Consider the following 25,699-nt stretch of genomic DNA (forward strand, 5'->3'; position numbering starts at 1 on the left):
TGATAAGAAGATTGAGACTTTTAATTAGTGAAATTTAGCTGAGATTTTAGACTGATTTGATACTGTAATATGTTGATACTATATACTTACTTGATCCTACAGTCTGGGGAGATCTGGGGATGGGTGAATGTATTTTTCAGATGAAATGGATTCAGCTTTCCTGGCACAATGATTTTGTGGCATGATCTAATGGCATAATGAGAACTATGCTGGACTTTAATTCTACAGAACTGTAAGAAAATAGATTTGTGCTGTCATGTCTCTAATTGAGAAAATTAGTTATAGTAATACTAGGAAACAGGTAGTGCAGAGTCTATGTGTGCATAGTGTGCTAAAGGGCAGGGAAACCCAGGCAGCTACTGTATATATATATCAATTAATAATAACTACGTGAAACTTATCAGGCAAATACAGACTAAAATCTTAATAAGCCATTATATCATAGGGTAGTTTAAAAAAAGCATGGTAATACAAAAATAATAAAAACAAAACAATAACAACAAAACTTTTCTCTAGTATAAAGTATGTGGGACAATTCAATTTTTCACATACTGTGGTACAACTGTAACTTTAAAGTTAAATATGTAATAACCCTGCAGCCAATAATATTTATAGATACTCACCCCTATGTATAATATATAATGAAAATATATGCCTACGTAAAGAATTGTGTAAGAAGTTTGTAGCAACTTTGTGACATGTCTAGACCACAGGTAATCCAAGTTCTTGTGTATAGAAGAATGGATGAACAATATGATATACTCATGCAGTGATGTGCCACACAGCTATCAAAAGGAACAAATTGGTGATTTAACAACAGTACACATAAACCTCTAAAACTACATTTCGAAACAAAACAAAACCAAAAAACCCACAAATATGGTTTTACTTTTTCAAATCGCAAGGACAGTCTAAACTCATTTGTGTTGGGAGAAGCTACAAGTGTGGTGGCTTCGATGCATCTGCGTAGGGACGAGCATGAGGAGCTTTCTATGGGCACAAATATTCAGTGGTTTATTATTATTATGAGTGGTGACATGCTTATCACACTTGCCAAAACTCATCTAAATGAGCACTCAGATTGCTTGGTTTATGAGCTCTCAGCTAAAGAATAACTTAAAGAAATTTTGTTAATGGCTTAAAGTAGGTCATGTAGATTATGTTGGTGATACTGTTGTATGTGAAAGCCTATGTATGAAGAGTGTATAGGATTTAGGAGTTGAGTTCTAAAGAATGTCTTTCCTTTGAATCTTGGGAGTAGTATATGTATGGAGGGGTGATGGTAAATCTCCATTGCTGATCTGAGCAGATTTAGAAACACCTAGAAAAAGAGTGACATACAACTGGATGTGTCTAGGAAGTTGTTTCCTGGGATGCTTAAATGAGGAAGGAAGATACACCCAGCATGCGGTTGGTACCATCCTATAGGCTGGAGGCTCAGACTGAACGAATAAGGAGAAAGTCAGTAGAACGCTGTCCTTTTCCTTCTTTTTGCTTCCTGGCCCATCATGACTTCCACTGCTCTGCTATGTCTGTCCACCACTGTGGGTAGAATCCTCTGAAACCATGAGATAAAATAAAGCCTGTTGGTGGTGTCTATGAAGTATTTATTTACAGCAATGAGGAAAGAGAAGTAAGAAAGGGTGGGTACCAGTCTGTGTTAACATCTCTAATTTCCATACATAAGTAGTTCATAAATTGTGATTTGTTGTAGTGTTTATAATCATGTGAAATTTTTGAATTAGAGCTAACATATAGATTTTGGTTGGGAGATGAAATAGTTTTAGGAAAGCTAAGTCTTTCCATGTATTTGATAAGAACATTCAAATCTGAGCCAGTTTGTCTGGGTGAATGTCTCGGTTGTCCTTGGGTGATTAGTTTGAGAAGTGGCTGTCAGGGACATGGTCAGTCTTTTCTATGGTAAAACTCTTCTTAGAACTTCACTAACATCTTCATTTCAAATTTAAAAAAAATGAATTTCTAGCTGGTATTTGAAGTTCTACCATTTTGGGGCTGAGAACCTTTATAGTCCTAAATTGCCTCCCATCTCTGTTCTAGAAGTGCTTACTCATCTGCCCGTGGTAAGGGGAACACTTGAATCCTGGGAGTTCAAGTCAGTGCATTTCTGTTTGCTAAACTCATTTGCTATTTGATACCTTGTATTCTTTTACATGTTTCTTTTGGTGCCTAGAATTGTCTTGTTTCCTTTTCTTCATAGTCCAGACATCTTCCTCTGTGTTTTGGGAAAGTCCTATGGCAGAAGTGTGAAGGGGTTGCTTTAATAGGTGTTGAGAAACCTTTCTGTGTGTGCTTCCCTTTACTTTTCCACCTTGTTTATAAGCCTGATTGTTTAGATCAACGTTTATTCCCTTTTCCAATGAAATTGTGGAGGCTCTTGAAGAGAGGTGTTAAAATGATACCACATCATGAACATCCTTTCCAAAGCCTGGTGAACAAACAGCAGTGAATAGAAATGAAGGCCAGGGACTTTAGATTCTAGCCAAGATGAAATAAGGGCACTGTAGCCCATCTTTCACAGCAGCACAACAAAAAACTTCAGTAATAATACAAAAGAAACTACTGAGACCCCCAGAAAGTAGATAATAGCAAGTAAACTGGGGAGAGAAAGCATATATTTGAATGCGAAGTCACCAGAGAGTGGCACTATTTGAAAGAATTAGGAGGTATGGTGGTGTTGAAAGTGTCAATGGGGATGGGCTTTGTTGCTTCAAAAGCCCATGCCAAGCCCAGAGTCTATCAGCTTATGGATCTTGCAACTGCTCCAGTGCCTGCCTGTGTGCCACCATGCTTCCTGCCATAATGATATGGACTAAGCCTCTGAAACTGTAACCCAGCCCTCAACCAGATGCTTTCTTTGATAATAGTTGTCTTGGTCATGGTGTCTCAGCAATAGATCAGTGACTAAGACGATAGCCAAAATATACTGAGCGAAAAGAACAATGCTGGTGGTATCTGCAGTACTTGATTTCAAAATATAGAGTCCCAGTAGTAAAGAACAGCATGATACTAGCACAAATATAGACATGCAGAAGCCCCACAAATAAACCCATACATCTGTATCTAAGTGATTCTTGAAAAAGATGCTGAAGGCTTGCTTAGGGAAAAGCCTTTTTGACCACTGGTGCCTTATTTTGTATAAGAATAGATCAAAGACTTTAGTATGAGATCCTAAACTTTGAAACTACTAAAAGAAAACATTGGTCTAGGTAATGATTTTTCCAAATAGTACTCTAGTAGCCTAGAAAACAGAAGCAAGAATTGAGAAGCAGGGTTATGTCAAACTCAATAAACCTCATAGCAAGGAACCAATGGAATGAAGAGACAGTGCACAGAGTGGGAGAAAAGCTTTGCAGGTAACTCTCTGTCAGCAATTAATGTCTAAAATATATAAAGATCAGAAAACATAACAAAAAATCAAATTCAACCAAAGAAGGGCAAATGATAAAAAAAAGAGACATTTCTCAAAAGAATTGCAAATAGTCAATAAACGTGAAGAACTGCTCAGTATCTTCAGGCATCAGGGTAGTGAAAGTCAGAAGTACATCAAGAGCCAGTCAGAATGGCCAGTGTCAAAAAATTAAAGGAGAGTAAAGGATGAGTAAAGGATGCAGAGGAGGAGCCCTTGCGTAGTTCTGACAGAGTGCACTTTAGTACAGCCACCAGGGTGAAAAGATGAGGGTTCCTCAGAAAGCTGGAAATGTCTTGTGTATGGCCCGGATACACCACAGCTTCTTACTTGTTTCCCATTTTAAATCACTTACGTCTATGTAATTAAAATTTATGACTCTGGACATTAAAATAGGAATAATAAAAAATAGGAATAATAATAAAAGCTTTACTGGTAATATAAAGGAATATACAGCAACTTTGATATATATTATTTTACCGTTTGTTAAAAATGAGCAAATTTTTATGCTGTTGATATTCTTTTATGTAAGGAATTAAATTTTAGCTAAGTATTTGATACCAGAGGATGTGGATCATCTTCAATAATTTTTAGAGCTGATTAATATTTTTACTTTATGATTGTCATTTTTGGAAATGCTGCTTTGTACAAATGTGTAGTCCAAAATGTGTGTTTGCAGCCATTCTGGACATTCTAATTTCAATCTGAAAGTTAGTTAACAGTTTTTGTGAAATTCAAATCAACATCTCAGAGTGGAATCAAACATTATCATTTAAAACAACTCAAAGATACAATAATTTAATATTAAGATATAGAATTATGGTAGGAAAATATCAAAACTTGAGCTTTTCCATAAATTATGTTTTTATAAAGACAGATTTTATTTCTATAGGAAAAGCACTGCAGTTCATAATCCACAATGCTCTCAAATCTGAGCCAGTGTGTTTGAGGCAGTTTTGCTGACACTGATGATCTGTGTTGTGCAAGGGTACATATTTCATGCTCAGAACCAAGATTTCAGTCACATCATGCAGCATGGGTGAACACTGACAAAACGTTAACTCTGTCCTGATCTCCACCTATGCACTGTGACACACACACACACACACACACACACACACACACACACGCAAATACACATTTCTTTAAAGTGCTATAAAGGCACTTTAAATGCCTTCTCAGATATACAGAAGCTGAAGTAATTCACTTCTAGTGTATTAACATAAATACAAAAGTTTTTTTCAGTCAGAATAAAGTAATGAAAATGTGGGTCTACATAAAAGAATAGGATATTGGAAATAACTAAAAACACTGAAATATAAAACAGACCAAGGGCTTGATATAGGTCTGTCATACTGTATAACATTGCCACATATTTTATGGCAAAGCCGCGTGAAAATAGACATGAATATGAGATGTATTGGTTGTCATAATTTATTTTGCCAGGAGCAGGCAGCCCAGTAGATTTCTGGGATGCCTACTGAGGGGTATTAAATCAGAGACGTTTCCCAATGAGGTTAAGGAATTCTTCCTCTAGGACAGAATTTCTCAATCTGAGTCATAACTCCTTTCTTTGGGGTGACATATCAGATATTCTGTGTGTCAGGTACATTATGGTTCATAACATGGTAGTAAAATTACAGTTATGAAGTAGCAGTGAAATAACATATGGTCACCACAACATGAAGAACTGTACTAAAGGGTCGCAGCATTAGGAAGGCTGAGAACCACTGTTGTAGGAAGTAGTATCTTATGGCATGTGTATGGTGTGGTTTTAGTTCCAGTGCGGAATAGGAAGAAAGCATGATTTTAGGTGATGTTAATTACCTTACCTAAGAGACCAATGCTGTTCTAAGAGAAGCTCCATAGTGCTGCCTCTTTCTCTTCAGGCTTTTTGGCCATCGGAACCACTTATATAGTGTTATCTTTAAAGACCAGGCTTTCCCCACACATTCATCTATTAGCACCTGAGTTTCGACTCCCTATCCTCCATAACTGTAAGCAAAAGAATCTCTGTTCATTACAAATTAACTCACTCTAAAGTATTTCTTTATATCACCAGCAATAGATTGAGGTAGCACTCTCTTCCAGTTCATGACGTAGGTGAGAGATTCTTGTTAGTTGAGGGATAAAAAGGCAGAAACATTTAACTAATTGGCTTTTGGTACCTGCAGACTGTTGACTGTCCTCAGCACAGAAATACCCCCTATACTTCTCTTCTGTATAGCCCTGAGTGAGAACCTAATTACCAGGGGCAACCCACACTCCCACATCTGTGAAGGCTGGGACAGGAAGTAGAGTGTATAGTGTATCAGGAGTAATGACAACTGCTAGGCCACTTTGAAGTGAGCGTGTTAGTGAAGGTAAGCTAGTCCACTTACAGAGGTTAATGCATTGATCTTGATTCTGTGTCGTGGCAGCAGATGCCATTGCATTTCAGATTTGTTATTCACCTGAGTATGTTTTGGCGCTTTTATGCTTATGTATTTGGGAATAGTCCAACCAGGGTGTATCCAACAAGAGCTCATATCCTGTAGAATATAGGTTTCAATATAGTGAACATAGGACTCAAGTCACATCCTGGAGCAATAACGGTTGGATGAAATATATACTAAAGATGAGAGGAGGAATAGAATATATAACACAGAAAAGAAATGATGGACATCAGTTACAGCCTTAGAATAATTGTAGACACAAGGATTTTATAATGTGTTTTGCTCACTTTTCTGTGTTCAGGCTTTGGTTGAACTAGTAGGTGGTTACCATCATGAGGATTCAATAGTAGATTAGACTTAATACAGATGCATAGATTGAAAGATGCATAAATAACCTATATTAGATCTTCTTCCTAAGTCATGCTTTATAACTGTCTTAGCTTCCCTGTGGGCCACGGTTAAAACCATTGCTTAATCTTTTAAAATAGAATGTCATTTTAATATAGCTATTCCCACTTTTTATAGCTATTCCCATTTTTAATGTGTTGCATTTGAATGCTTTTAGACTATGAAAGATTTGAATAGTGTTGAGGAGATGTATAAACTACAAAATTTTAAAACTCTTAGAAATTGATCCTTTTCATAACAACAACAAAAAAGCCAAGCCTGTTTCCTAATGATGCTGTAGCAAATTACTACCTGCTAACTTAGAACAGGTAACTTGGTGGCTTAAAAACAGCACAGATTACTCTTTTTATAAATCAGGGTGGGAAGAGTTTGCTACACTGATATATAGACTTGGGTTTGAATCCGCAGAACAGATTAGCAGATGCCTCCCAATGTAGAGTGAGATGGGAAGCAGGGACAGCTCCTGCAAACCCAGTGGGCTAGCTCGTCTGTCATAGAGAGCAGTAAGACAGCACAGTGCTTTACACAAGGTAAAAGGCAAAGATCTCATCTCAGGTTTTCCTCTGATGTCCACAGGCTTGCTCAGGTACACTTGTGACTATACTTACAGACATGAATGTATGTGTGCACACGTTATATACACATATCATATATAAGTACACATCATATTTTTACACACAAAAAACATCTCTGAAAAGCAATTTCACTGGGCTGTAGTCAGAGGTGTAGCCAGAGCTAGCTCATTTTGGCCGCTCTAGGAAGTTTGCTTTAGCTTCTGCAATCAGCCGTATCTTCTCGCTTCATACTTCATTGTCACATCTTCTACATCCTGCTTCAATTTCCTGTTTCACTTTGAGAAGTATGCTTGTGATTGTATTGCAGCCCACCCCGCTATTCATCTTAAAGTCTAATAAAATCACATCTACAACAAACTTTGCTACATAAAATAAGTTTATAGGTTCTAGGAAATAGCACCTGAATATATTCGGAAGCTTTAGCTGGTCAGTCTTCCTCTAGTCCTCCCAAGTTTACATCTGCCCTACATGTAAAATACATTCTCCCTCTTACAATATCTTTCAAAGACTAAAACCCATGGTGTCAGCTCAGAAATCCTAGACGTCACCATTTAAATTGCCGAAACAGAGGCTGGAGAGATGGCTCAGTGGGTTAGAACACCAATTGCTCTTTGAGTGGTCCTGAGTTCAATTCCCAGCAGCCACATGGTGGCTCACAACTATCTTTGATGGGATCTGATGTTCTCTTCTGGTGTGTCTGAAAACAGGTGTAGTGTATATATGTAAAATAAATAAATAAATCTCTTTAAAAATAAATAGTCAAAATGTAGCATGGACAGATTTCTGGGTATGGTTTCTCCTGGTGCAGTCGAGTGTGCTTCATGCGCCCACAGATGTGTGCCCCCAGATACAGTGGTAGACTGGGAGAGCCAGGCAGCACTCGCTCTCTATCGTAAAGGAGAAATGGAGTTTAAATAAACTAATAGTGCTAAACAACCATGTAAACTTTGTTTAAGCTTAACCTCCATGTGTGTGCTCTGCTTTGATGGTTTTTTGTTAAACTATCTCTTAGATTGTCCTTGTTAGACTATATGCTGGTTGATAGCAGGAGTCTTGTCTTTTGCTCATTAACATATCCAAGTCTCTAGAATAGTACTTGCTGTATAATAAACACTTACTGTAAAGTAGAACAAAAAGTAGAGATTAAAGTGATTTAATAGAACTGAAGGAGCAGACCTTTGATATGGCTGAGGTAGCCCCAGTTTATAGATTTTTTAAAATTCAGCAATAAAATATAGTAAATTTTTCTTAGTTTATGAAGAAAGAAATTTACAATTTAAAATAGCATAGTTCATTCAGACAAAAATTGTAACAGAATGACCAATGATAAGATGTATCTTGGATATATTATATTGTTGAGGAAAAAACCAAACAAAACAAAGAGTGCTGGTCCCTTAGACAGAGGTGTGGTGGCATGTGCCTGCAACCCTAGCACTTGGTAAACTGAAACAGGAGGACTATAACTTCCAAGTCATCTTGGGCAATATAGCAAGTTCCAGGACTATACTACATAGTAAACGTGGGGGTCGGGGTGGGGATGATCAGGTGACAGAAACAGATACGGACTCTAGAGACTGACCACTTGACTAAGTCTGGTTGGCCATTCATGGTAGTTTGAAGTGTCTGAAGAATGGGAGCAGTGCAAAGCTATGAGAAAAACAATGCAGCTTACAAATAGTTAAGTACGTTACTTTTCAGATGCAGGGACAATACTCAGACTTTAAAACCTGAAAGAACATAGGGATCATAACATCAATGAGCTCTTCCTAAAATTAAAAGTTCAAATTACAGTAATCTCAAACTTAAGAGTGAATAAACAAGTTAACATTTAACGAGTTTATAAAAGTAAGTGTAAACCACTCCAGGAATTACTGTTAGATATTGAATATAAATATTATATATAGTTATAAATATTTTTCATGATAATGCAAAAATATACAAAAATTAAGGAGAGACGGGCAAGAGGACAAAAGAGATATTATATGCACATTAATTTTCTTAAGTTTCATAAGTTAATTTTTTAATCTAAGATAATATGGCAACCACAAAAAAAAGCTAAAGTTAAAATAGAAATTTTCTACATTTCAGAAAACATAACACTTAGCAGAGCCTGGTAACTGTAGCTCTATTTTGTAAGGTAGGGAGTAACTGTAGATAAGCCTACTAAAATTATAGTATCATTAACTGAGGTAAAGTTTAAAACTCATTTCTTTTGAATTATAAAACCCACCTTTGTATTATAAGTGCTAGGTAACCATGCAGAACCTACAGTTACTATAGTCAATGTTATAAAACATTTCCATCACCCCCAGAACATCTTGGAGAGCATTGGCTTATAAGGAACAAAGAAAGTATTCAAAACAAAGTATTCAAAACAAAAAAATGATTTGATAGAATTAACTCTAGATGTGGTCTGTTAAAAGAGCTATAGATTAGAGGTACAATGCAGTCAGGTGTTGTGGTGTACATAACTAATCTTAGCACTTAGGAAATGTAGGCAAGAAGATTGCAGATTCAAGGTCATCCTGGGCTATTTAGAAGAACCTGTCTCAAAACACCCCAACAGCAGAAGTAATGGACAAAACCCCAACCAACTATGCTAGATATTGCATATGTAGGAATGTAGATATGATGTAGGAAAAATACAAAGTAAAATCTGAATGTAGAAAAATACACAAAAACACTGGAGCCAGCTCAGAAGGAAGCTTAGGCTATGCTGTTAATACTAGGAAACTAGTTTCTGTGCAAAAAAAGCTTTGAATGAGACAAAAGAAAGTACCTTTTTTATCATGAAAAATGAGGACAGAATGGTAGTGAATTATTTAGTCAAATAATAGGTGATCAAAAGCCCAAAACACAATAATGTAAATAGAAGCAAATTATTATCAGTCTCATTATACTTAGAAGATTTAAATATACACAGATTTTAAATAGTATAATTTATTATGATTAATATTTGTAAAAATTACACTTTTATAATAGAAAAGTCATCTTTACATGTTGGTGGAATTACTTTAAAATATTCTGCATGCATTTAGGTCCTAAAAACATTTCATTTCAGAAAATGGAAATATAGTAGAAATTATAATTGCTTCTTACAGTGTAATCAGACTGTAAATTTATTTAGAAAACAAAACAAAAGTGAATAATTAAAACTGTGCTCAAAATTTTTCATAATCATTAGCCTATAAGTTTTATAGTAGCTGAAGGTTTTCTATAGTGGACAATCTAGTTTGTGGGTGTTCTTGAAAGTCTAGAGATTCAAGTGTATGTCCTACAGTATCATAGAGAAGACACCCCAGAACGTCTCCAGTAGCTGCTGCTCCAGTTGCCTAGTGGAGATACACTCAGTGAACTATGCACGTCTCTGTGGCAGCTGTACCAGGCATAGCAGCAGCTTTTGACTCCAGACCTTAGGGACCTGTGCATTGCCTGTTAATAACTTCAAGTCGGTCTGGTTCTGTCTGTGCTCTGCCTGTAGTTTAGGAACCTTGAGTTCTCTAGTCAGAAGTGGACAGCAGTGATAGGGCTCTGGGTCCAGTAGTATTCAGCGTTCTACCTGTAGGGCCTGTAGAATCCTCTCTAGTGGACACAGAAGGCACGTGACTAGGTGTTCTACTTGTAAAATTAGGAAAAAGAACCTGCAAATAAACAGGAAAAAATTAATAATGATAAAGCAGAAACTGTAAGAATATAATCCAGAAAGTGTAACACAAGCCAAAGAGCTGTTTGTTAAACAAGCTTAATTCAGAAAGAGAAATATTTAAGGAGTAAAAAAATTATTATGGGTATATTTCATAATCTTTAAAGCAAAAAAGTTTGGGACATGTTTGAAAGTGACATTCTGCCAGGGTGGAAGGATACCCAGGGGCCCCCCACCTGTTCAGAGGAGAAGGGGAGGGGGAGGGGGAATGACTGTAGGAACGGGTGACTGGGAGGAGGGCATTGAATGGGATGTAAAGTGGATAATAAATAAATAAGAAAGTGACATTCTGTGAAAATATAAATTAACAAAATTGTCTCTAAAACAGACAGAAAACTTAAATGGACCCTAACTGTAGAAATCAATTCTACTTAAAGGGTATCTGTTTGTTTATTTGTATGAAACAAGGTCTCACTGTGTAGTCCTGGTTGGCTGGTCTGGAACTCACTTTCTACATCAGGCTAGCCTTGGACTCAGATCTGCCAAGTACTAGGATTAAAGACATTTGCCACCACCTCCACTTTTACTTAAAAACTTGTATAAAAACCATATTATAGCCACAGACATAGAATACATTTCCACTCTGGGAGGCTGAGAAACAAAGATTGTGAATTTAAAGGTAGCCTGGACTATACAATGAAATTATAATAAATTATAATATTTCATATCTACAGAATAGTATTTCACATTTCTAAAGAAAGCTTCTTAAATTTTTAAATAAAATTTATCACAATAAGGAAGTTTCATATCAATTTTTAAACTATTTATGTATGTATTTATGTATATGGGCATACTCATGTGATAGCACACTTGTGGAGCTCAGAGGACAACTTTCTGAAGTTGTCTGCTTCCACTGTATGGTTCCCAGGCTTTGAACTTAGATCACTCCTTATCAGTTCCTTAAAACACAGAATTCCCTTTGTGTAGTGTCTTGGTTGATATTGAAAAGCACATGACTATATGTCTAAAAGGTACTTGTCAAAATTCATGCCTGTTTTTTTTTTAAACAAAAACATTGAGAAATAGAAAGAGGTGAAGCAATTAAGATATGTCATAAACTTAAGGCTAGGGATGTAGCTCAGTGGTACAGTGTGTTCAGGGTCCTAGCCTGATCCCATAAATGGCAGCATTTCAGTTAATCTAATGGAAAGTATTAAACAGCATCAAATACTTAGTATTACCATTCTTTTTAGAATTTTAATTAATACAGTTACTTGGTAAGAAGAAAGAGAATATTGTTTTGAAAAGAAAGTACTAATGATCTAAAATGATTCTTGTTTTATTAAGAAAGGTCAAAATCCAAGGGTGAACATTTTAATAAATATTGCAAATAAAACTTCCTTACTAGTAAAGTCTAGTTATCTCCAGTTAAGTGGTATTGAAAGCTTGGTAGGCGAGCAGATACAAATATTATGTTACCACCTTTCTAACAGTTAGAAGCTGTTTTGTTAAATTACTTTTATAATTCAAAGATAAACTCTTACTTTTTATACTTTTTGCTCTAGCTCTTCTATCACAATGAACCAGTGGTGCCATTTTAGATTTAGAGCTGAGAAAGGCAGAAGCAAGGAGTGTGAGTGACAGTTGGGCGTAGGGTAAATTCCTAGGACATGAGGAGAAAGGATAGAAGGCTACCTAACTTACGTATGATGTGGAGCTGTCTAGCTCAGGTGTACGCATCTGCCTATTTCTAAAGCCTGCCAGAAAGAAGTCGTTGATGTTTGCGGGTTTTGGAACCTGTGACTGAGAGGAAGATAAGAGGGAATGAATGAGATTATTATTTGTTGATTTCATATAACAAGTCTTTCTACTCTGATGGCTTTTTAGGATTTGGGGACATTTCGGCTTAGGACTTTTTAGAACATTGCCATCATCATCATCGTTTAAATGTATTTAAAACTATTTATATTTTCATTTGTTTATGTGGTTTAGTTTTCTTTTTCACTCTTGGAATGTTCCTTCCATAAATCAAAAAACTTGGTTATGTTCACCACTCTGTTTATTAGGGCTTAACACTTAGAGAATTCACCACAGGTAGCTTTTGAACTAGTAGTTGCTGTAAAGTCATTATGAAGACAATTGGGAATTAGTTAGATGTGGACTCTAGGAGAGAGAACATTTTGACTAAAATTATGCTAACCAGTTTGCCTTTCTTAAGTCTGACCAAGGACATGACTGGAAAAGAAGATGTGTACCGAGGCCCAGCCATAAGGGCTCTCTGCAGAATCACAGATGTAAGTTCTCTTTGTTTTAGTGTGTTGCTAAGGAAAAACTAACTGTGGATTTATGCTTAGGTGCATCTCTCTGGGTCCCAGTCTTCTCAAGGTTTATAACTTTTTTTGAGACAGGATTTTGAGCTAGACTTGCTGTATTCACAATCTTTCTGCCTTAGCCTCCTGAGTGCTAGAATTAAAGGCATGTATCCATATACATGGTTTACATTTTATAGTTTGATCCCAGATCAGACCGAAATTTTATAAATCTAGATCCTAAAAGAAATAATATAAACAGCATAATTCATTTTTGCTACTTTGTTATTCTGTTGTGCTTTTTTTTAGATGTAAATTTTTAAAATAAGAATTAGTCAATACTTTTAAATCTGAATATTGGTCCTAGTATGTTTATACATTTTTATCTGCTACTACCCTTCCAGGAGAAAAAGCTTTTTCATGTTAAAGTTTACAAGAACCTTACTTCCAGACAATGCTATGCTGAGGGATTGCTGTAGTAGGATATTATACATTTAATTTCCTATGTATCTTAAAATAATCAGAAATTATATTTGATGTGTAAGATGTGCTTTTTATATAGAACCGTTTAAGCATTTTTCAAAAAGGAGCATCCACTCTCATATAGGAATTCTTTTTTTCTTTTCTTTCTTTATTTTTGGGTGAAGAAGAGTCTTTATTTGCTCAGGCTAGCCTTGAAAACACACACACACACACAGAGTCTCTCTCTCTCTCTCTCTCTCTTTGCACTCACGTGTGTGTGTTTCTCTGTGTGAAAGTGTTGCTTGTACTGGATTGTTTGAACTCTGTTCTCTAGGATATGATTACTATATATAAAATCTTAATACAAAATAAATATGCAGAACATATATATATATATGGTCAGTTTTGTACATTGTTTTATGGACAGTAATTTTTCATGAATGGTTTCTAACAACCTTTTGTTTTTGATGCTATTAGGGAACAATGTTGCAAGCCATTGAAAGATACATGAAGCAGGCCATTGTGGATAAAGTTTCCAGTGTATCCAGTTCAGCACTGGTGTCTTCCTTAGTAAGTGATCAGGCAGCTTTTTGTTTTTTATGCGTGCTCTAGAGTCTAGTTTAAAAAGAACTTATTACTTTTGTTCTCTTACAAGAGAACCAACTAAAAATATGTGTATATTCTGTTACTTTATCCAACTATGTTCCATTTGGGAAAACACTCAACAGTTATAATGGGCAGTAAGAACTTGAATTTTCATGTTTAGAAGCTTTAGAGACTGAAGGTACTAAGTAGGATAGGAGTAATGAATAATAGAAACACAGGGGACTAGATTTAAGTTCCTCTTCTGTGCTCAAATGTTTACCTCCAACCTCTTTGTTTTCAGCTTCCCTTCCTTTCTAATATCCACCTATGTTCTTTAAAGTCTTCCTTATTACCTCTGAATTTCAAGAAGTGACCTTTTGTTTCAGAAACAGCTTTTCTTTCTCCTTTCATCAAAACAAAAGTGTATTCTTTAAAAGTTATTTTATAGCATCTAAGGAAGTGCTCAACATCCCTAGTCATCAGGGAAATGCAAATCAAAACAACCCTGAGATTTCACCTCACACCAGTCAGAATGGCTAAGATCAAAAACTCAGATGACTGCAGATGCTGGTGAAAATGTGGAGAAAGAGGAATACTCCTCCACTCTTGGTGGGGTTGTAAACTGGTACGACCACTCTGGAAATCAGTCTGGTGGTTTCTCAGAAAATTGTACATAGTCCTACCTGAAGACCCAGTTATTCCACTTCTGGGCATATACCCCAGAGATGCTCCAACTTACAGTAAGGACACATGCACTACAATGTTCATAGCAGCCCTATTTATAATAGCCAGAAGCTGAAAAGAACCCAGATGTTCATCAGTAGATGAATGAATACAAAAATTGTGGTATATTTACACAATGGAGTACTACTCAGTTATTAGAAACAATGACTTTATGAAATCCCTAGGAAAATGGATGCATCTAGAGAATATCACTCTGAGTGAGGTAATCCAGTCACAAAAGAATAGACATAATATGCAGTCACTGATAATTGGATACTAGACCTAGAAAGCTCTGAATACCCCAGAAACAACTCACAGGCTATATGAAGCTCAAAAAAACAAAGGCCAAAAAGTGAAAACCTCAGTCCTTCTGAGGAAAAAAAATAAGTATATATAGCACCCTCTCAGAGTGTGATACTCCTGAACCTCAAATCATTAATAATCCAAGAGCCAAGAATATAGCCTTGTGGTAATTTTTGGTATTCAAAAATCATTATGTTTAATCTATACACACCAAGAAAATTCTGTTTCCATGTTACGTTCTGTCCTACATGTACTTTATGGTTATGGTAACTAGATTTCAATGCATAATATCAAACTTCTAAAAAAATTAAGTACTGACAAATATATTCATATAGTGTTATGTCAAAATGCCTTTAAAAATCTGTACATGTATCTTTTTTTAAAATAAAGTTGAAAGAGAAAAAAAAATCTACAATTCCCAGAATTGTAAATTAAAAAAAAAAAGAGTTATTTTATATATGTTACTGTCACTATCTTCAGGTACAACAGAAGAAGACATTGGATCTCACTAAAGATGGTTGTGAGCCACTATGTGGTTGCTGGGAATTGAACTCTGGACATCTGGAAGAGCAGTCACTGCTCTTAACCACTGAGCCCTCAAAAATGTATTCTTTAAAATCTTAACACATTGTATTTGATTAAAGTCAGTAAATATGGGGCTGGGGATTGCTTGGTTAGTGAAATGCTTGCGTATGCATGAGGACATAGTCTCAGAACCCACATAAAAAGAATTGTGTAGTGGCACATGTAATCCAGCTCCAGGGAGGTAGAGAAAGGAAGATTTCATCAGCTAATCAGCTTAAACAATTGTCAGGCCCCAGATCCCATTGAAAGATTGAGCTTCAAAGGACAAGTTTGACTCCTAACCTCTACACACACACACACACACACACACACACACACACACACACACACACACACAACACCCCACCCCCAAGAACAAATATACCACACATCCATATAAATCATTAGGGCATACTACCTGATCTAGAATGCCATGGAACAGGGTTAGAACAAGGAGCATGCTGTACTGTTTCTTCTCCAGGGGAATCTTCAGCTAATGCTGACATTCCTTAAGACCCCTTCTGTTTGGTGCTTCTCTTCTTTCCCTTGTATTGCCCTTTTTCCTTGTCATGTGTCGGTATCTATTACTTTGCAAAGAGATAGTTAAGAAAAATTTCCTTTTATAGTTGCCTTAGAATAGAGATAATGTAGATTTAAAAAGCAGTTGTATTTTCAATGTTTGGGAAATATATTTAATAATTTTTGCAAGAATTTTGATTTGCATTTCTAATGTCTAGTGATCATGCATTATATATTCTTTCATTTTTCTTAATTTAGCATATGATGAAGATAAGTTATGATGTGGTTAAACGATGGATAAATGAAGCCCAAGAAGCTGCATCAAGTGACAATATCATGGTGCAGGTACTGTCTTTGATATCATCTTATGTGTCAGGACAGAGCATTGATTATGCAGCAGTGAAGGCAAATTTTTGACATATTAGTTCACTTAATAGTACATATTTTCAAGTAGCTATCATACAAATTTTTATTATTTTCATCAGCTTTCTGTTTGGTAGAAGATAAATGACCTTCAGTAGGAATGTTCAAGAAAAATTTCCTTTACACTAGTAGATTGAAATGCTTATTCCAAAGGGATTCACAATGCATTTGGTCTTTTATTTGAAAGATAAAAGGACCTTTGTCTCATCTACTTTGAGAATGAAGACCATTCTCAGCAATCAGATGGTCAACATTTTCTGGAATGTCTCTGAAGGGGTGTACAGTCATTGTGAAGGGCCCCAGGGGAACTCTGCGGAGGGACTTCAGTCACACCAATGGAGAGCTGAGTCTTCTTAGAAAGAAGAGGCTCCGTGCTGACAAATGGTGGTGTAACAGAAAGGAGCTGGCCACTGTCAGAACCATCTGCAGTCATGTTCAGAACATGATCAAGGGTGTTACGCTGGGCTTCCTTTACAAGATGGGGTCTGTGTATGGTCACTTCCCTATCAGCATCGTTATTCAGGAGAAGGGGTGTTTTGTTGAAATCTGAAATTTCTTGGGTGAAAAATAGCTCTGCAGGGCTCCAGAAACAAGATCCTGATTACAAGTACAATTTGGGGACAATACAAGATTTAGATATCTCTCCAGCCCCAAAACTGTATTTCTTATGCCCTTGATAATAAATAGTGTAAAAAATCAGCCATTTTTGCTATATAAGATATCAAAGAAATCTTTCAGAAAGCGCTTATGATATTTATTAAGCTATTATCAAAAGGAATATATATAATCAAAAGTCTAACTGGTAGTTTTATGTGAAATCTCCGTATGTGTTTGAAAAAGTATTAATGTTTATATTTTTCTTACATTAGAGTATGTGATAATGTGAAAACCAATCATTTCCTCTTGAGCCATCCATTGGTCTAAGTCTACCAGTATACTTTTATACAAAGTGTCTGATGATGATGCTCTCCTAGCCTACTTTAGGAGATTTGTCCTTTATTAAGGTGGCGACACTTGAAGACAGGTACTTGTAGTCCCAGTACTCAGGAGCCTGAGGTGTGAAAACCACTTGAGCTCATGAGTTTAAAACATAGCACAACTCTATTTTTATGGAAGTTAGGTCTGAGGGTTTGAGCCATTGTTAAAACCACTAGATATATCTTTAGGCTGTATGCAACTTCTTTCTTACTGGCTACTCTGAATTTACAACTTCTGAAGTAAATTTCACTTTTTTTTTCTCTTAATGATCCTGGTGTTTAGTTTCATATAAAAGGATACTGTATTTTATCTGTTTGACTTGTATATCTTAAAAAAAAAAAACAAAACAAAAACAAAAAACCTTTTGTCAGGGCTGGAGAGATGGCTCAGCAGTTAAGAGCACTGACTGCTCTTTCAGAGGTCCTGAGTTCAATTCCCAGTAACCACATGGTGGCTCACAACCATCTGTAATGGGATTTTCTGGTCTCTCTGAAAATAGCTATGACATACTCACATAAATTAAATAAATAAATCTTTAAAAAGAGAGAATCTATTTTAAAAAAAAAAACAAAACCATTTGTCTAGCACGGTGAGGTTGTCTTGCTGTCTTCCTGTGCACATGTTGCACTCTGTCTTGTTCCCAGTACCATGCATTAGGAGTGCTCTATCACCTTCGGAAGAATGATCGGCTTGCTGTCTCCAAGATGTTAAATAAGTTTACCAAATCTGGTCTCAAATCACAGTTTGCATACTGTATGCTGATTCGAATTGCTAGTCGCTTACTGAAAGAAAGCGAGGATGGGTAAGTATCCTTAACCAAATTGGTTTCAATGTACAAGTTAATATTTCCTAAGAACTTATTTTTATTTATGAATATTTTTAGGGTAGCACCGATTTTACAGATAGTTTAAAGTTTTCCAAATTACAAAGAAATTGACAGCCGAGCTTGGTAGCACATGGCTTTAATCCCAGCAATTGGGCAGCAGAGGCAAGTGAATCTCTTGAGTTTGAGGCCAGTGAGTTCCAGGACAGTCAGGGTTATGCAGAAACCCTGTCTCAAGCAGAGAAAAAGAAATTGAAGATTCTAAGTAACACAATATTTTTTTACCTTTATATATGCTTATATATGCAGTGGTTACTAATAATATATTTATGAACTGAACCAGAGGTAAAATGCTGTAGATACTAAGTTATACAGTTAATTAAATATGATAATCAGGAGGGACATTGAGAATCATCTTGTATATTTTATAGAAGAGAGAATGTTAAAATGCTAAATTGAATAATTTGCCCAATATCACCATGTGAGTGTGAGTTGTGTGAACTTACCAGCAGTACCTTAGCAGTCCTAGAGGCTGGGAGGAGACAGCAAGAGGACAGGGATCTTTCAGGGTGTAGTAAACTTGGAACAAAGAAGTATTCTCACCCTAAATGGTGTATGGCTTTCCTCTTTTAATTTAAAGACAGGATCTCTTCAGGTTGGTCTTTCTTGCCTCAGCCTCCCAAGTGCTGGTATTGCAGGTATCCACTACTACCTGGCCAGTTATGGTTCCATTTTAAAAGAGATCTCATTGGATCTGGAAAACTGAACAGTCAACACCAAGATCTCTATTGAGTAGCAAGGACTGCCAAGAAAGGAAACTTAATCTGTCTCTCAGTTTAGTTATAAATATAAGAGTGCTGAATTTGATTAAAACCAAAATAGAGCTGAACCCTGGGTTAGCTACTGGCTTCTCATAACAGAAAGAACTTGCTACTTTCTTGTTCTAACTATTGTTTTATGTCCATCTGTACTATACTTTTATAAGAAGTGTTTAGCAAACAATCAAAAAGGTCAGAGGCAAGAGTGTGACTTTAATGAAGGGAACAGTATTAGTGGAAACAGACTTACTGATGACCCATGTGTTGGAGTCAGTTAACAGAGACTTCAGTAACAATTTCACCATAAGGTACCTTTTCTAATTATGGTAGTTGACTTTTTCATCAAAGTGCTTTTTGGTAGTTGATACTGCCTTATTAAACTTTTAAAATGTTAGAATCAGGTTATAGTAGTCTTATGGTTTCCTGGTCTTTTTACTGGAATGGTTATGCTTTTTGATGTGTTACGCATGGCTAGGATTGTGTCCTGGGGGTAAATAGCTTTTGTTAAACAACAAAACATCTCGACTTTAACAACATCTCTAGAACTTAGTTTCCATAAATGTGAAGTAATTTATCTGTCAGAGTTATTTTAATGGTTTAAGTCATATGCATCAACAGTAAAGTACTTAGACAAGTCTCACTGTCCATAGCAAGAATCATGAAAATACTGCCATAGCACAAAGACAGAGACATAGCACACAGACTGTCCTCTGGGAGCGCTCCTCCCTCAGGGCTCTCAGCCTCAGCTGCACGCCGCTCCACTCATAACCAGACCATTTAGTCACTTTGCTCCATCTCATTTCTCATTCCCTCATGTCCCTGCTCAGGCCCTAATTATGTTGTGTGACAGAACTTTTCCTGAGGAGATGCAATATCTACATCTATTCTATGAGATAGGAAATTCATGACACCAAAATATGATGACACCAAAGTGCAATTTGGAGAACAAATGAGTTTTATTGGGTTTACTTACAGGAATGTGGTTGGAAGGTCACTTCCAGGAGCACAGATGACTCAAAGACAACTGTGTCACCAAAGCTGTTCCTAATCCATTTATTCCAGGACAGTGAAGGATACTATCTCAAAAAAAAAAAAAAAAAAGAAAGAAAGAAAAATTGACAAATGGCACTTGGTGAATGGTTCCTTTGTTTTCTGACTGCACACTCACACACACACACACACACACACACACACACACACACACTTTCTCTCTCTCTCTCTCTCTCTCTCTCTCTCACTCAATAATTATTAAAAAAATTTAAAGATAGTGAATAAAATGTATAAATTGGTAAGAAATTTCATAAACTAAGTGAGTCTTAAAAAACTGGATCAAAATACAATATCAGAAATAAAAAATTATCTGAAAGGCTCAGTAGTAAGTTGATTACTTTTAATTACTAAAAAAAAGAGATTAGAGAACTTGAAGATAGCTCGGTGGAAATTACTTAAACTGAAATATAAGAAGAAAAATAAAGGGAAAAGTGAACAGAAAACTTGAAACCTAGGGGGAAAAAAATCATAGTCTAATGTATCTGTGGTGTGACTAGGAAAGAGAGAAGGGAATGCAGCAAAGTATTTGGAGAGGTAAAGGTCAGCTGCTGATACAAGGAGGCTAGTGAGCTCAGGTGAACCGTAGTGTGAACTACATCTAGCCTTGTGTGTCATGTAACTAAAAGGCCAGAACGAAAGGAACCAACGAAAGCACAGCATATTAGAGTCAACGAGACAGAAGTAAGAATAATGGTTGCTGTGATGATTCAATATCATTGTCAGCTTATCTAGATTTAGAGTCACCTAGGAGACACCCTCTGGATATGTCTGTGATGTTGTCTCTAAAGAGGTTTAACTTTGTGGAGGAAAGATCTAGCTTAAATGTGGGCTCGACTGAAAGAAAAAAAGAGGTAAGAAGGAGAATGTGAATTGACATCAGGATTGCTCTACCTCTGCGCTACCTTGAAGAGAATGCTGTCATAGCTGAAGCCAAGCAGTGAGCCATCTTTGTTTGATTTTGTCATAAGAAGTAAGCAATAAGAAAAATAACTAATAGAAAACCGATTACAGAAAGTGGGGCTGTTGCTAGGACCATCTGATCATGTGTTTCAGGTTCTTCAGGTCCTTCAGAATGGTTGTTTGAGATGCATTCTCTTTATAGTCTTGGTTTTCTTAAAACTATGTAGACCAAGCTGGCCTTGAAATTATAGATCCCTCTGCCTCTGCTTCCCGAACAGAAAGATGTTCAGGTGTTCACCACCATTCTCAGTTTGTGGGAAGAATTTTGGCCTGTGGGATAGAGAAGCCCTGGAACGCTGTAAAGAAAGATATATTGTCAGGTGTATAAAAGACCAGGAGCTGATAGAAATTTGTACAGTGAAATCCTGGCAAACATGGTTTCAATGAATTAAAAACAATTGGAAATTATACCAGAGGCCATTCTTATTACATTCTGCAAAAAAAGAAGAAAAAAATCTGATTCCTTTCTACTTGTGTCCTGAAAACTTGAGTGAGGCTGAATTCAGAAATCAAGTTTTTTGGCAGAGGAAATTTTTAGACAAGTGTAAGGTAAGGCTTACTGCTTTTTAGTCAAATTCACATTGAGAGAGAAGAGAAATTCTTGGAAAATGTGCATTTGCCTTCCTTCTCTGCCCCTTCCTGAGTGTGTCTATCTCTGCTGCTCTTCCTCCTCTCTGCTTACGTCACATTCAATCCACACTGGGCCCCAACATGGACTCAGTGCAGGCGACGTTCTAGAGAACTAAGGCTGTCAGGGCTAAGCCAAGACGCTGAGACATCTCAGTTCATAAACTGAGCAGCTAGGAAGTTCTCTGCTTCTGCAGTGTGCATGTGACCATTGTTGGGCTGTCTTGTGCCTATCATCTGTTTTATAATACATATAGACTATAGGTTCTGTTCCTCTAGAAAATTATGCCTAATATAGGTAGACTGTTTTAAGTGTGTCACATATGTGTTGAAATTTAATTCCCATAAGACATACAAAAACATTGGAGCAGGATGTAATAGCTTATGTGTATAAATCCTAGTACTAGAGAGGCTGAAGCAGCAGATTGCCATTAGTTTGAGTCTAGTGTGGGGTTCATAATTAGTTTCAGGTTAGTCCGGTCTACAGAGTGAGATACTTTCTCAAAATAACTCACATATATGTACAAACATAGGCATACGTAAATAAAATAACAGAAGTAAGAACTTGGGCTGGGCAGTGATAGTACACGCCTTTAGTCCCAACACTTGTGAGGCAGAGGCAGATGGATTTCTGAGAGTTTCAGGCTAGCCTGGTCTACAGAGTGAGTTCTAGGAAAGCCGGGGATCTACAGAGAAATACTGTTTCAAAAAACAAACAAAACAGAAAAAGGAAGAGGAGGAAAAATAACAAAAGCTTGGAAGTTTTATTAACTATGATGTCTAGAGATGGGGCCTTTGAGGAGTGATTAGGACTAGATAAAATCATCCAGGTGGAGCCCCTGTGGTTGGACACTGGTACGCTTTCAAGGAGAGAACACCATCCCTGACTCGTGTTGTGCCTTAGGGCTCTCATCCTGCATTTTGACCAGTATATAGTGTGACTCTTCCTTAAAACATTGTATCTGTGTCATCTATTATAAATAAATCAAGAAATTTCTAGGGTTTCTAGACAAAGGATTAATATCCAAAATCAGTTTGTTTTTTACTCAATAAATAAATGAGAATTAAAAAGAATAGCATAGGAATAAAATTGCCAAAAATGCCTGTATCTCTACCCAGAAAATTACAAAATATTATTTAATGTTACTTGAAAATAACCAGTATATATTATGTTTTATACTGAACTATTCAATATTATAATAATGTCACCTCTTTTTAAATTGACCTCTGTATTCCATGAGTCTGTAGCAAAAACCAAATACCAAAAACCAAATAAATACCAAACAAAAATGAATATACAATTTTAAAAGACAAGTATAAGAAGGCTTAATCTTAAGATGGAGCAATCCAAATATTGATCTGTGCTAAGATCCAAAAATAAATTATGGTGTATTTATGTAAATAATACACAGTAGAAATGAACATTTACTTTTGAATGCAGCCACAAGGATAATTCTGACTGAGAGGTCATGGATAAAAGAATATATTCTGGACCAGATCGTAGGTTTGGTCTACAGCATTACAAACAACAAACACACACACACACACACACACACACACACACACACACACACACACACACACACACTTTGTGTGGGGAGAAGTTGAAATGGGGTCTCACTATGTATAACAGGCTAACCTGGAAGTCAACAATGACCCTCCTGCTGCAGTCTTTGAGTCTGAATGCAGGGATTATAGGTATATACCATCATGCTTGGCTCACTAGTATTCATTTCAGTCCTAGTAGATATAGCTAATACTAAAAGTTGATAGTACTTGAAGTTTGGCTCAGTAACAAAGCACTTGTTGAGCATTCATGAAGCCCTGGTTTAAGTTTAGTGCCATTAGAAAAAAGAGAATAGTGATTATCTTTGAAGTAGTGTTTGTGAGGTGGCCTGAAGGTGCTTAAGGAGTTTTTTAAATACTTATTTTTCTTATCATTTGAATCTTAAAATAATTCTCTTAAAAATTACAAAATGTATTATCAACAGTTCATAACAAATTATACTAGAATTTACCAAACTAAGATAACATTAAACAATAGATGTTTCCCCAAACAATCTCTCTGGCTTTTTCTTTTTTTCTTATTTCCTTTCTGTGGTTTGAGCTAGGGTCTCATGTTGGCCCAGATTGTCCTTGAATTCACTATGCAACCAAAACAGGCTGTGAACTAATGATTCACTTGCCCCTTCCTCCTAAAGCAACACAGTCACAGTCCCTCAAACTCTGTTGGCGCCTGTATGTTTGGGGTCTTTCTTACAGTTGTAGTCAGAATAATAGTTTGTGCTACAGTCGTCTTGGGAGCTGAAAAGCTCGCTTTCGCAGTATTTTACTAGTCGTCTGTTGGCAGAGGTATCTTCGTTTCTTACCATGTGTGCCTATCTTTCTATAGTATTGCTTAAGGGTCTTCATAGCATTGACTTTTTTCCAGAACGAGAGACAAAAGTGCATCATTTTTTTTCTGGCCTAATCTTGGAGAAACAAGCCAATATTTCTGTTGTATAGAAAGACAGCCATATTTGAAGGAACAGATAGAAGGATGCAAGAATCACTGGGGACTGTTGTCAAACTTGACTACTAACAAAATACTTCATTCAAACTAAAGGCTTGTATGACATGTTCTCTGCTGTTTAGCCACAGTAGCTAACCCATAAGCTTCCTGAGAGTTTCCTGTCTCTGCCTCCTATCTTGCCTTAAGAACAACAGGATTACTGAGGTGTGCTACTGTAGCTGACCTTATGTGTGTTCTAGGGATCCATGTTCAGGTTCTTGCACTTACATAGCAACTGCTTTACCCACCAAGTCATCTCCCATCCCACAAATTGTTATTTCTAAGTCAAAAGTTTTGAAAGTGGGGTGGTGTGTATGTGTGTTTTCATGCATGAGTGCATGTGAATTGAAAGTAGACTATGTACATGTGGGGGTCAGAAATTTACATCAGTTATCTTTCTTGACAGTTTCCACTTATTTACTGAGACAGTATCTCTTGCTGAACTGAGTCATCTAGTTAGCCAGCTTCCCCAGGGCAAATGAAACTTACAGGCCAGTGAAACTCCCACACAGCTTTTATGTAGGTATAGGAATCCAAACTTCGGCCTTCATACATGATAACAAGCACTTTATCCACTGAGCCATCTCCTTAGCTTCCCCCCCCCCATTTTTATAGGATATTCTCTGTATTTACATTTCAAATATTATCTGCTTCCCCCTACTCCCATTCTCCTCTCCCTCCCCTTGCGTCCATGAAGGTGCTCCCTTTCCCAACCAACCTCTCGCACTTCAGTGCTTTTGTGTTCCCCTATACTGGGAAAAAAGTCTTCACTGGACCAAAGGCCTCTTCTCCCATTCATGCCAGACATTGCTGCCCTTTGCTACATATGCAACTGGAACTATGGGTCTGTCCATGTGTGCTCATTGGTTGGTATGTTTGTCCCTGGGAGCTCTGAAGGGTTTGTTTGGTTGATAATATTGTTCTTCTCATGAGGTTGCAATCCCTTTCAGCTCCTTCAGTCCTTGGTCTAGCTCCTTCCTTGGGGTTCCCGTATTCAGCTCCAAGCATTTCATCTGTATTATTATGGCTCTGGCAGAGCCTCTGAGGAGACATCCATGCCAAGCTCCTGCCATAAGCACAACTTAGCATCAGCAATAGTGCTTGGGTTTGGTGGCTGCATATGGGGTGGATCCCAGGTAAGCCAGTCTCTGGATGATCTTTTCTTCAGTCCCTGCTTCTCTATTTGTCTCTGTATTTCCTTCTGTGAGTGTTTTGTTTTTTCTTTTTTTTCTTACAACTTTAATTTTAAAAAAAGAGGAATACATATACAGATTTTTAAAGGCATTTTGACATAACATTATATGAATATTTTTGTCAGTACTTAATTCTTTTAGAGGTTTGATAGCATGCATTGAAACCCCATTAGTTACCAAAAGCATAAAGTATATGTAGGACAGAACGTAACATGGAAACAGATTTCTTGTTGAGTGCAGATTAAGCATAATGATCTGTGAATACCAAAAATTGAGCAAGGCTATTATCTTAGTTCTTGGATTATTAATTATTTAAGGTCCAA

General features: G+C 36.7%; 1 protein-coding gene across 1 annotated transcript in view; it reads left to right on the plus strand.

The window, feature by feature from the left end:
* COPG2 (COPI coat complex subunit gamma 2) overlaps positions 1-25,699 on the plus strand; it is a 140,205-nt gene that overhangs the window by 23,370 nt on the left and 91,136 nt on the right. Inside the window, exons 6-9 of the mRNA XM_080932516.1 lie at positions 12,707-12,782; positions 13,737-13,829; positions 16,212-16,298; positions 17,999-18,156. Of these exons, the coding sequence (XP_080788642.1) occupies positions 12,707-12,782; positions 13,737-13,829; positions 16,212-16,298; positions 17,999-18,156 (414 nt within the window). The remainder of the gene's footprint in view (positions 1-12,706; positions 12,783-13,736; positions 13,830-16,211; positions 16,299-17,998; positions 18,157-25,699) is intronic.

This window comes from Micromys minutus (assembly GCF_963924665.1).
Source record: "Micromys minutus genome assembly, chromosome: 18".
NCBI lineage: Eukaryota > Metazoa > Chordata > Mammalia > Rodentia > Muridae > Micromys > Micromys minutus.